This window comes from Rhinolophus ferrumequinum, chromosome 22, assembly GCF_004115265.2.
Source record: "Rhinolophus ferrumequinum isolate MPI-CBG mRhiFer1 chromosome 22, mRhiFer1_v1.p, whole genome shotgun sequence".
NCBI lineage: Eukaryota > Metazoa > Chordata > Mammalia > Chiroptera > Rhinolophidae > Rhinolophus > Rhinolophus ferrumequinum.
Genome location: NC_046305.1, coordinates 16,015,260 through 16,029,030, shown reverse-complemented (window position 1 = coordinate 16,029,030; position 13,771 = coordinate 16,015,260). Strand labels below are relative to the sequence as shown.

Genomic DNA, 13,771 nt, shown 5'->3' with positions numbered 1-13,771 from the left:
ATAACCCTGCAGGATCCGGGTATTAGCACTGGCACACCACCCTCCCCCTCGGGCGTTGACTTTTTTGTCCCTCTTTTAGAGCTGAGAGCTAGTAAGGATTTCTTTGGGCTCTGTTGTGATGCTGAGATAGGGCAGATGAAGAGACGTTTACAATATTATTAAAGAGATAATAAAGACCTGATTTAAGGTATGGTGGTTGGGATAGGGGAAAGGGGGTGAATTCAAGAAATGTTGTGCAAAAGAGAACTGACTCTGGGTGGTGAACACACAATGTGATATATAGATGATATATTACAGAATTGTACACCTGAAGTCTATGTAACTTGACTAACCACTGTCACCCCAATAAACTTTAATTTAAAAAAAAGTATTGTGCAAATAGAAGTCACAAGATCTGGTAATTGAATAAAAACGTGAGGGAGAAGGAATCAAATACCAGTGCTGAGTTTTTGAACCTATATGAATTCAAATGGTTTTGAAAGGGCCAGAAGACATAATACTTTTCTTAACTCTTACAAATTTGAACTGAAGCTAAGTGTTGTGAACAGAGTGTCAAAGAAGCTTCTTTTAGCTTCAGTGATGATGTCCCTGAAGGGTGTTTTGTGCAGCCTGGTCAAAAAAAATTGTGCCAACAGTATCCCAATGCAGGCGGCAATAATTGAGTAGGATTAGAAGAAATATGTGCCAGAAATGCTGGGGTAACAAAATGTGTAAGAAGCCCTTCCATTGGTTCTAGTCTTTGTATTGTTGAGTAACTTACTTTTAGTGAAAGTCCTGGCACTATGTTTTACAAACAATGTAGGAAAGGGAAGATGATACGAAACTGGAGGGTTCAGTTTGGAATGAAGGCAATTCAGTACTGAAGAGTCTGGAACACTGTGGAAACAAGCTGGTTTCAGTGGAAGTTATTTTATGGTTGCACCCCTGGGGCTGATCCACTTTATTCGAATGATTTCTTGGTAGAATATTAAATCATAGTCAAAATTTATTGAGCAATCAGTGTATCAGGTATTGCTCTAGATGTTTTTCTACCTGCAGACTATCTCATTTAATCCAGAGAATACCCTGTGGAATGGGTGTCTATTATCCCCATTTTACAGGTGAGAAAATTGAGGCTCGAAGAGAGGCTCAATCTGACAGCTATGAACTCATGCATTTGCTTTGGCTCATTAATGCCAAAGTTTCATTTAGTTGGTTTAAATTCAGGGATGCACTCAGGGCCTCTTATGTGCTGATAAGTGTTCCTGAAACATCTGTGAAAATGTCGGTTATATTTGTTGTGAATCTGCCATGCGTGGGACCTCCGTTCTGTATGGGCACGATGGCCCCAGTTAAAGAATTACAACAGACAGCCTGCTTTTGGCTTCTCCTTGATTCCTTAGTTCAGCTGCAGGACATTCCCTTGGTAGTTGGCTTGGATGCCCCATCATCTCCATTATCGTCATCGATTTAATTACTATGGATTGTTGAAAACTTTCTGTGTGCCAGCTGCAGTGCTAAGCACTGTACTGCATTATTTCTCGTAATTATAATAACACTATGAGATTGCTTCTCTTGTCTTCATTTTAAACACGAGGAACTAACTGGCATGAGGTGCCACAGCTGCTAAGTAGCAGAGATGGGACTCAAACCCATGTCTGTCTGACTCCAGTGTCCATCTTCCTAACCACAGTGGTGTTTTGTCCTGGCACCAGGCTTTTCTCAAAGTGTCAAGATCCCTACATTGGGTTTTCTTTCCTTTACTTGGGTTTAGATAGGCTTAATCTAAAAGCTTCATCCATTTTGGGATTTGCTTTAGGTTCTCTTTCCCCGAGAACGTGTGACATTGTTAGCTATTTTATTCACATTTTGAACCAGTCATTAGGTTAATCACCCAAAGGAGCTTTAATCCCCTTTTTATGTGTTGCCTGGTGGATGATGCGTTGATGGTGCCATATGTAATATTCAAATCACAGAAGCATTTTTCTCATACGTTGGGAGGGAGTGGTGGCATCGTAGCACCTCAGCAGAAGCTGGGCGTCCTTGAGGGAAGCTTAATGATGTGGCAGGAAATCTGGTTTCAAGCTTTGTAGAGCTCATCATAAAATGACATCCACCTCCTTTCATTGAAACCCAAGTTCCTGCAAGAGGGCAAAACTTAGCATCAGAAATTAACAGGCTGCTTTTCTGCTGGGCCAAAGAGTGGTTACTTAGACCTAAAGGGCAAATTTTGTTGATCGTTTTATGTTTCACTAAGGTGAGGTTCACTGTCATTGTGAGAATTCTCAAAGACATCCCACTCCTATGTAAGAAAATTATAGACCAGGATATAGAATTTTCTTGTTTATGCACTACATAAAAGCTAATAAAGATAATAGCCAATTAGACAGTTATAAAGCCAGAGAGTATTAAAGTATTATGCAAATATTGATTAATAGTGATCCCATAAACTCACAGATCAAGCAAAAGCATGCCTGATTCAAATCATGGGAACTTTCATTTGCATTTCCACAGAAGTTATTATTAGTGGGTCTCAAAGCACCTTACAAGTATTAATTATTAAAGCCCATAAATCTGACCCGAAAATGTCATTGTTTTGAGGAAATAAGCAAGAATTCCCCTTTGCCTCATACATGAGACCGAAATGCCTGAGCTAAAGTAGGCTTCTCCATTAAAAGACGATCCATGCACTGTGGATGTTTGGGGCTGTGATTCTGTAGGGTAGAAGCTGGCAGCCATGGAGTCAAGATTCTTGTATTGAGTATCTCGATCTATGTGGTTAGAACTTATTTTTGAAGTTTTGCATGCATAATAGCTCTAAACACATCTTGCCAGTGTGTTGTATTTTAATATTTCTTTGATGACTTCCCCTTCTTTGTAATATCAAATTTGAAAACAAAAATTATGGCAAGTTCACACAAAAGTATTTATAAATAGTTTGGAATGTTGTATCGCGTTTATTTTTTCTCAAGCTAAATGTCTTACTCCAAGAACTAAGAGCTTGTAAGCACAGTCCGTGGGACCTGTATTTATTTCTGTATCCTGTAGCAACCCCTCAGAAGGTTCTGACAGTTTCCAATCTGCTTCAGAATACTCCTTTTCTCTTTCTCCTCTATTTCTCATTCTCCTTTCACTTCTTTGCAACCACCCTACTCTCTAAAGCTAAGTAGTGGTTGCAAAAGCTCAAGAATATTCCCAGGGCCTGACTCCTCCCTCTTCCTCCATCTCAAGTCCTTGAGCTGTCCCCACATGGTTGAGTCTCAGCTTTATTTTCTTCTGGTGCGGAGACAGTATATTGCAATTTTTGGTCACTCTTGTGAGGCAGCAGTACTTCCATGGTTATGCTTCAATGTCACATAGATTCCAAGGGAAGTGTGGACTTTCCTTTGTGAGCACCTTCCTTTACAGTTAGGCGCCCTGGAGCCTGGAGAGAAAGAATGGCAAGAATTGGGACCAGAACTCAGGTCTTTAGATTCTTAAAACAAAGCTTTCCCCTCTACCTCCTGGCAATTCCAAAATGGTTTGAATGACAACGAATTTTAAACCCAAAACATATGGGTAGAACTAGAAGAAGTAGTTTCTTGAGTTTTTATCCAGGGCTGTGGATGAGCAAGACAAGAGCAAGAGCCTTAGCGATCTGCAGACAAAGGGGGTGATGTGTATACAGAGCTGAAATGGTGGACGCTGGATTATTGCTGTGTAGGAGTTGAATGAAAGGAGATAGAATGAAGAGCAAGTGGAAGTGGAAAACCGGGTGAGGTAGAACGGTGGTTGTGGAAGGATTAGAAGGATGGCTGAGTTTATGGCCGTGGCAATGGCTTGTTGGTGTCAAATGACATAAAATTCTGGTGGTTACTGGATGGTTGGCCCTTAGGGACAGCAGAGTCTCTCAGGATGAGGTCAGAAGGGGAGAGAGAGGTAAAGGCACGTGTAGCATGTTCTCAGGACAGGTGGGCTCATATATTTGTGGGAAAACGGTGTTAGGGAGACGGGGAGGGGTGTTTACACAATTATGTAGATGTGTGTCGATTCTGCAAGAATGCTCCTTTTCTAAATTCCAATTTCCATTTTTTTTCCCCCCAGGGAAAACTGAGGCTGCTGTCAAAAACTTCAGCCCCTTTTACAGTCGCCAGTACTCTGTGGCTTTCTGCAACCACGTGCGCAGTGAAGTAGAACAGCAAAGAGACTTAACGTCACAGTTTTTGAAGACCAAGGTAACTCATGGACATTTGGTTTATTTACATGTTTTGTTCACTGAGGAATGCTTTACAACTCCTAGTATATCTGAAATAAACAATCATTTGAATGGGTGCTTTTGAAAAATGTGTTCTCAAATCATTTCTTGCTCAAAAAACTCTATTTACCTATAAGTTAGACGCATTTCTTATTGATGGTGTAATCCATAGTAGAAAAACAGAACTAGCATGATCCAATTTGATTATGTTTTCCCCACACTGATGCTTTGGTATGAGAAAATTTGACTTGCTGTCGTAAAGCTCAATTTAAAAAAAAGTCATGATTTTAGTACCTTGTGCTACGAGCATTTTTATTTGGGTCATCGATCAAATGTGATTTTCTCTTCTAATCTCCTAACTTATTCTTTCTCCTTTGCTCTATTATAATAATTTTACACAACCTTAACAAATAATTATTGATATCTTATATGTGCCAGGCCCTATTCCAAGAACTGGGGAAAAAGACTAATTTTCTCTGCCTTCCTACTTATATTCAAATGTAGGACACAGACAATAAACAAATAAATGAGCATAGGTGATAATAAATGCTACGAAGAAAAATAAAGCAGGAGTCTCATTTTAGAGAAGATAGAGAAGTCCTCTGTGGAGATGACATCTGAGCAGAAACTGGAGTGAAATAAGAGTATAGGCTGTGTGAATATCTGAGGGAAGAGTGTTTCAGGCAGACGGAAGGGCAAATGCAGAGATCTTGCCACATTCTTAAGCACATCAGGAAGGCTGGTGTGCTGAGAGCAGTGTGAGCAAGAGAGAAGGGACAAGAATTGACTGCAGAGTGACAGGTAGTGACAAGACCAGGTGGGACCCGTAGACCACAAAAAGGATTTTTAATTTTGTTTTGAGTGTAATGGGAAGTTTTGGGAGGGTATTGAACACAGAGTGACTTAAATTTTAAGTGATCTTTCTAGCCTCTCTATAGCGAATGAACTATGGAGAGAGACAGGAGGGGAAATTGGAGACTGATGAGGAGGACATTGGAGTAGTCAAAGAGAAGGACAGTGGCAAATTGGACTAGGATAGCGATGGTAGGGATTCTGAGGAAAGGTCCCAGTCAAAATATATTTGAGATAGAGCTGATACAACTTGTTAATGGATTGGGTGTTGACATACCATGTTTCCCTGAAAATAAGACCTAGCCAGACCATCAGCTCTAATGCCTCTTTTGGAGCAAAAATTAATATAAGACCTGGTATTATATTATATAAGACCCGGTATTCTATTCTATTCTATTCTATTCTATTCTATTCTATTCTATTCTATTCTACCCGGTATTATATTATATTATATTATACCCTGTCTTATAGTAAAATAAGACCGGGTCTTATACTAATTTTTGCTCCAAACGATGCATTAGAGCTGATAGTCTGGCCAGGTCTTATTTTTGGGGTAAGATAACACAGTAATAGAAGAAGAGAGAAGTCAGTGATGACTTCTTGGTTTTTAGCCTAAGCAAATGAGTGTGTGGAGTTGCCTTTTGGATAGAAGAGTCAGAGGTGGATGGGAATCATGAGTTCATTTTTGGCCATGTTAAATTTAAGAAACTCATTTGGCATGCACCCGTGGAAATAATGAGTAGACAGTTGAATGCTCCAAACTGGAGCTCAGTGGAAAGGTTGAAGCTAGGGAATGGGCTAGGGATTTCTTAGCTTATAACTGGTAGTAAAGCCATGGGTCATAGCGGAGGGAGAGCATAGACAGAGAAAAGAAGAGGTTTCATGACCACGCCCTGGATCCTCCAACATTTGGAGATCAGAAAAAGGAGAAGGAGCCAGCAAGATGGATGGAGAAGAAATAGCCTGTGGAGTAGGAGAAAAATCAGGAAAAGTTCAGAGTGCCAGAAAGCAAATGAAAGAGTGGTTTCCAAAAGGAGGGTGTATTAAATGGGTCAACTACTGCTGAGAGGTTGAGTAAGGTGATCGATAGATTTAGCTTCATGTGTAGGGATCACTCAATGTTGTCTCCATGGACCAGTGATTCTCAAAATTTAGAAAGCTTGTTAACAATGCAAATTCTAGCCCACATCCTCAGGGATTCTGATATAGTAAGTCTAGGGTGAGGCCACATCTTAAAGAAGCATATCAATTGGGCCATTTAAGTGGCCCAAGTTTAAGAAATGCTACCCATAAGAACGATAAATAGTTCAGCTTATATATGGTTTCAATCTCATTTGAAGAGAACGGTGAGATCCTCTCTTACCTGTTAATAAGGTAAGATAGGAAGGAGACTGCCTCATTGTCTGTCAGGATGGAATATTAAGCCCTGGGATTCAGAAGTGAATTAATTTCATCCCTCAGACGATTCTTAAAAAGATTAGCATATCTATCTTCTCTGTACGGTTCATGTAAATCTTGCCTGGAAGTGGAGGGATGAGTTTCTAAAGGCACTATGGTTTTTTTTAATAACGGGAAAATAGATGTAAATTCACGTGAAAGACAAGAGGCCCAGTCCTACATTTCGAGACAATACAGGAATTGCACCATGAGGCAGGATGGGAATTATCCCTTACACAGTTAGCCCATTGAAAGACCTAACCAGGAATCACACAAGAGACTCTCCTACAGCACATATGTCACCAGGGTTAATGACAAATCCTCAGACTTTTAAGTAGAAGAGGTAGAACTGAGGTTTGCTGGCTTGCCTGCTTGTGTGTTCATTGGAGAGTCAACATGGGCTCCTTGGGAAGCCTGGGGATGGGTTAAGTGTTTGGGCTTTTGGGTCTGAGAAAACCATTGAGCACTGCCTCTTGAGGCTGCCTGAAGGTGTGGTGAATAGGCGAATAGCCTGTTAAGCCTCCCGCGTTTCAGGACATAACCCTAAGGCGTATTCAGGGTTATGGTGTCTACTCCCTGGGGATAGGCGTCTACAGCTTATACTTCACTGCTTCACTCCCTCTCTTCCACAGTTTATCAAGGATTTATTAAGTTCCATGTGTATCCCAGCCATAACCTTCTATTATAACCCCTTCTACCATATGCTTCTGTTCCTGTAGCATAATGGAGTGAAATGGAAATCCCAGAAATGTCAATAAGACAAACGTTTGTATTTTGTCAAGAGGAGTAGGAAAGGGAAGTATAGAAGGAGGGAAAGAAGCAACAATTTCTCTAGGATCTCAGCACAAGACGGTTTCCTAAAATATCCCTTGAAATGCCATGGACAGACTTAGTGGTAGCCTGGTATGTTATGTTTTGTTGTGCTAATTAATTGTGTTCCTCTTCTTTAAGCCACCATTGGAGCCTGGAACTGTTTTGTATGAAGCAGAACTAACACAGTTTGCTGAAGATATAAAGAAATGGAAGGAGAGATATGTCGTGGTTAAAAATGATTTTGCTGTGGAGAGCTATGAGAACAAAGAGGTAAGACATTTTCTCGTTACTGTTAGTTCTGGCAGTTCTCTTAAACATTGGCTGGGTCAATGGCCACGGCCTCTCCTTCAAGACTGATTCTTTCAATAAGCACTCACCTTTATGCAGCTACTCCTTTCAGTCAAAAGATGTTTATTGAGTGCCTATTATATGCCACGTGTTGTAAAGCGTCCTGGGCATTTCACAGGAGATGAGACAGATGCTCGTCATCTAGTGGACAAGATAGATTTTGAACAAGTAACTGCAAGTGAGTGTGCAAATCGAAGCTTACAATGAGTGGCCCGTGCAGGAGCCTTTCCTAGCATCATTTAGCTGTCCTGACATCTCTCCCTCTCTGCTCTGTGCCTCCATGTCTTGCCAGTCTTAAGCCTTCTATATGACAGGTGGCTGCGGAGTTATTTAATACGATTATGATTGAATTTGCACGAGTTCCTAGGAATTCAGAACATGTCACATACTTATTCCTCTTATTCTTACAGGTTCTTTTTTTCATTTGATTTTTTCCTGGTTATCTTATGATTTTTCTTGCCTGTAAAATGTGGAGAAAATGAGATAACGTATGTCAAGTACCTAGCAGGGGAGGACTTCGGTTTTTATTGGTTCCCATTTCTTTCCCCAGGGGAAGGATAGTGGTATAGAGGAAAGAACACTGGGCATTTAGAAAACTAAAGTTTAGGTCAGGCTTCAGTTAAACTAGAGATTCCCAACGGTTCCTTTCAGATCTCATACTGTACACATTTTTAATCTACTTAGATGCTCAAGCTGCCTTTGAAATGAAAAGTTACTATGTATCAGTTAAAGGTGATAACATTTAAAACTCTGCTTTCTTGCCTCTAAGTTCAAGAGCAGCCAGGTAACCTCCACTGATACTCTGAGCGATACCCTTGATGCTAAACCTTTAGGAAGAGACTTCAGACGGACAGACCAATGTGTTCCCTTCCCATTTCTGACGGGAAATAGAAATACAGTATACACTTATTCCGTTGGCAACCAGGCAATGCCGTCTTGGGTGGTCTTATTCTTTTCAACACTCATTACGCTAATATTTTCTCTGCTTATCTATATTAGGATTTTATTCAACACTCGATTTGCTGTCTGAAGCAAATCATCAATACACCAGAGATAATAATGATAATAATTACAAATCACCTTAATTTTGTATGGCATGTTACAATGTCCTCTCAAGGAAGCTTGAGGAGAGGCAGTATTGCGCAATGGTTATACTGTGGGCTTTGCGTCACCTTCTCCAGTGACTAGATGTGTCCTTCCGTAAGTCATGAATCTCCTTGAGCCTCAGTTTTCTCATCTTTAAAGTGGTGAGCATGATGCCTTCCTCACCATGTTATTGTGCAGATTAAACAAATGAATGCGTTGAAGCAGTCAGCATATGGCCACGCACTGGCCCTGCCCAATACAGAGCAGTTGTTTGTATGATTACTGCGAACTAACGGGGAGGAGACAGTCATCGAGCTTGCTCTTGGGTTTATTAAGGTTTTCACTATACTTGGCACTAACTGAAGTTTCATTTTGAATCAAATTTGGTGTTTTTCCTCTTTTCATTTTTTAAGCTGTCTCCCTCAACTTTCAATTTATTTGCTCACCATTTTCAAATGAACCTGTTTGGATTTTTAAGATACAGTTACACAATTTTATAATAACCAAGTATTTAAAAAAACAAACAAACAAAAAAAAAAACTTGGGAAATTAAAAAAATGCCATGCAGTTTGCCATAATTTCTAAAAGTTTTAATAATATCCTGTTTTTAATTTATAAAAGTGTTTTTTATATCATACCTAAAAGTTATATGTCAAGAGCCTACATTGCCTGTTATTTTATTGAGAGTTTAGTCTCAGCTGGTAATTAAGCAGGAGAAATGAAGCATTCTTAGTTGATAATCACTTCCTACTTCCTGTACACTTGCATCGGGCTGGACAGACCCAGGTATGAATCCTGGATTTGTCACCTACTCACCAATGGGACATTGACAAGTTATCTTTGAGCCTTGAGCTTCATTTTCCTTATTTACAAAATGAGGATAATAACTAATTCATAGTACTGTTTTGAGGATTAAGTAATAGAACGTTTATAAGAGCCCAGATTTGGAGTCTTGTAACAAAAACGCATTTTAGCTTTGAAACCAGTCTGAATCAAACTGCCTCTAAACTTGATCAAAATGACCCAACTTTAGACTCTTCTGTTATGCTCTGGGTCCCTGGTGTACTTAAGCAGTTGATTACTGGTTTTTACAAGTATGAAAACAACCTTCTTAGATATATAAGAGTTTGTCTTCTTTGGGCCTCTTCAGTCACTATCTTATTGATGTTGAATGTGTTATTCTGATTTTGTTGCCCTGATCAGCATTACTGGAGTTATTCCCAAGAGTACATGGCTAGATTTGGGGCTCCACAGTTTGCTTAGCTTCAATTCTCAATTTGCGTTTTAGCTTGTTATTCTCAAAATTTGCCTTGACACAAGCCCGGCCATCAGAGGCACATATGTCAGTTTTATCTTATCTGTTTGTCCTTGTGGGTATATCTGCTTAACAAACTGCTTTGTGCTTGAGCAATGCTCTGTACCTCTTTTACATTTCCTGAATGGCAAAGCTTTTTGTCTGCTGGCCAGAATTTGTTCTGATGTCACGATATTGCACTTCCATCCCAGATCATTTTACTGCAAAACAGTCTCACTTCTGAGGGCAGCGTGGTGGCATATTTTGTCATGGCAACATTTTTATGTTGTTGCTGAAAATCCATGGCAACCATGATCACAGCTACCTGTCCCACAATCTCATTAGTCATCAGTCTGCAAGCATTTTGTTCAGCAAATGTCTGTATGTATCTTCACCCTTGTGGTTATTGGAATGATTCAGGTGCCAGCGTCTCAACTGGTAAGCGTGATGCAGGATTTCTAGAAGTTACCAAGATTATGGTGTCCTCATTTGAGAAACGTGCTTCAGTGAATCTCCCTGAGGTTAGGGATTCTGACTTACCATGCTGTGACCATCGCACAAAAGTGCTAAAGTGATACCTTGCACGTAGCAGTTCGACACAACATAGTTTTTGAATAAATGGCTTTTACTCAATGACGTAGTGTGGGAGTTGTTTATCTCTGAGTGTCTGGGTCTGGGTCTGTCTATTTCTAATATTCTTGACATTTTTCAAAAAATCCCCGGAGGGAAAATAAATCACTCATTTATGCTTTTCCTTTCCCAGGCCTATCAGAGAGGAACTGCTCCTAAAAGCCGAATTCTTCCCGCTGGTGGCAAGGTGTTAACGTCAGAAGATGAATACAATTTATTATCCGATCGGCATTTCCCAGACCCTCTTGGTGAGTTGTTGAGCATTCTTTCCCAGGGCAAAATTCCTCAACTTGCTTTCTTTAGCTAGGCAAGTGGTTCTCAACGGGGAAGGCAGATTTCGCTCTCCAGGGACATTTGGCAGTGTCTGGAGACATTTTTTGGTATTCACAACTTGGAAAGATGGTGCTACAGGCATTTAGTGGGTAGAGGCCAGTGACACTGTTAATCATCCTACAATGCAGAAGACAGCCCCTGACAATAAGAATTATCTGGCATAAAATATCAATAGTTGCCGAAGTTGAGAAACTCTGGGTTAGACACATATTCTTCATAGATCAATGGAAGATGTAATTTCCCTAATTTAGGTAAACATTGTACCACTTCTATTATTTTAAATCACACTCAGTGATACATAAGTCAGTTGCTGTGTTTCTAGTGCATGGAAAATGTGCCATTGGTTGGACATCTTGAGGCTTTTAGAATATATTGGAAGCTGTATAGCACTACATGGGACGGCAGAAATAAAAAGAAAGGGCCCACTCTGTGAAATGTACAATCTCATCTTTCAGTAAGCAAGCCAGGACCTGTTAGAGCATATTATTTTTCTAATTTTAGGAAGATATGCAATAGAATATCCTAAATTGACAAAAAGCTTTTTACAAGTGTTACAGTAACTCATAGCTACAGTGCAAAAAAGCATTGCATTAATTAGCGTGTTTATAAATAATAGCTGAATGCTGCCATGGAAAGAACGTTGAACTGAGAATTGGGAGACTGGATTTTTATCTAGTTCTAACTTATCAAGTGCTTTCCCTAATGTTATTAAATTTCTCTGATTTCTGTTTCTCCAATTCTAGGGCCTTGAACTTGAAAATCTGGAAGGATCTTTCCATCACTAGCATACTTTGATTCTCATTCATTTCACTTTTTCCATGTAGAGAAAGTGATGGATAATATATATATATAAACCAAATAGTGCCTTTCATGGAGCTCCATGAGCTGTGGATAATGTAATAACTCCATCTGGCTTTGTGTAAATCATACCACACAGTAATTGTTATGTTTCTTGAAGAGAGCGCTGGTTCTTATTAATGAGTATAATCATTTCATTAGAATTTATGGAGAAAATCTAATCATTTTTTCAATTGCTATTTTGGTGCAGAATGCTTAGCGTAGTGTTTTTAATAACACTATTAAAAGATTAGCACATGGACCATAAGTCTAGAGTAACAAACTATTATTAAGTAATTCAGGCTAACATAACATTTTATGTACATTATACATATTATTATATTTTCTTTCAACATCTATTTATTTGTTATCTTGGCTCTAAAGCTGCTGCTAGAAATGGGAATGCCAGCATGTTGACTCTTCAGAATCTCTCCAAAGGAACTTTCCAATGAAATGAATCAGAACAATGTATTAATTGACTTATTGATGAAATCATATCAGAAGGAATGAACTGGAATAAGAAACACAAATCCTGTGTGACTAACGCCGTTTGGCTCAGGGCTTCCGCATGGGGGCCTTTATTTCAATGACATTTTTTATTATATGGTATGGCCTTCTGAGATTTAAAAATAGAATATTCTACAGTAGATCATTTGTGATACCCTTGTGACTTAACTCAGAAAAAAATGCAGATTGATGGCATCTGGAAAACTGTTGTAAAAGATTAAGTGAGAGATAGTTATTTAAAAGGCTAATAGGGGTGAATTTTATGGGGCTTTCTGAAGCTTTTAGTCACTATTGCTTTTAGTAGTTGGCACAAAATTGTGACGTCTTTGAAAGGGCAAAGAGGATTGTTTCACAAAACCATATTAATCAGGAAGATGCCCTGTGTGATACTAATCCGACTGGAAAACATAAAGGCACAATCAAGGTGGGAGGAATTAACCTCGCTTGAGAAAAAGCACTAGAGGTTTATCAATAAATGTCTTTTTTACACAGTATTCTGCTGAGGTGATATATCAAAAGTGCTCCATGTCTTGTCAAAGTGATTCATTTAGCTGGCATCTAATTTGCTGCAAATCAACAAGATTTTATTATCTTGTTGAAAATCTTTGGATATTAGCCATCCAGTGCTGGGGTGACAGTTCCATAAATGTCAGAGACTCTTTCTAGCTTTCTCTCCCTTTATTTCTAGGTGGTAGCCCTTACTGACGTAGTCCAAGATGGCTGCTGGAGAGCCAGCCATGGCTTTTTTATTCCAGACAGCAGGAGGGAGAAAAGCAAAGGAGTGGGGCACATTCAGTCTCTTTAAGGATATTTCCAGGAAATTTCATGGCCATTTCAGTTTACATTCCATTGGTTGGGACATAGTGCCTGTGGCACACCAAGGTGCCATAGAGGCTAGAAATACAGTCTTTAATTTATGCAGCACTTGCTCAATGAAAAATCAAGGGCCTTGTTACTAAGAAAGAAGGGAGAATAGGTAATATGTTACAACTAGGGGGTCTCTGCTACAGTTCAACGATTCATTCATTTATTCATTCATATGTTGATTCATTTTTAGGTTATTATGTGCCAGGTATTTTGCTAGTGGGACGAAGTTTATACTCCCAGTGCTTTCTGTATTACCTTCAGATTTCAGGACACTGGAAGCAGGGTACCCATATAAGCCCCAAGAAATCTTTTCTTTATCTAAGCCAATCTTGGTTTATTAATATGCCAGTAGCAAGACTCGGTTCTAGAGTGTCCTTTACGGTTATGACCCATTTCTTGGTGCCCAGTGCTTCCAATGCCTACTGAAAGGGTCCTTCTTCCCGCTCTTTCCCTGAGATTGATGCCCATGATGTAGGCAGGGAATACAGAACTAATTTTTTCTTTTGTTTGTTCTCCATGACTCTGGAAATAAGCTGGGATTCATTCAAACAAGT

General features: G+C 39.5%; 1 protein-coding gene across 2 annotated transcripts in view; it reads left to right on the top strand.

Annotated features, from left to right (window-relative positions):
- The window catches only part of NIBAN1 (niban apoptosis regulator 1), a 164,545-nt gene that overhangs the window by 89,787 nt on the left and 60,987 nt on the right, over positions 1 to 13,771 (top strand). For both annotated transcript variants that reach the window (XM_033092820.1, XM_033092819.1), the window contains exons 2-4: positions 4,063 to 4,193; positions 7,454 to 7,585; positions 10,807 to 10,921. In XM_033092820.1, coding sequence (XP_032948711.1) covers positions 4,063 to 4,193; positions 7,454 to 7,585; positions 10,807 to 10,921 — 378 coding nt within the window. The remainder of the gene's footprint in view (positions 1 to 4,062; positions 4,194 to 7,453; positions 7,586 to 10,806; positions 10,922 to 13,771) is intronic.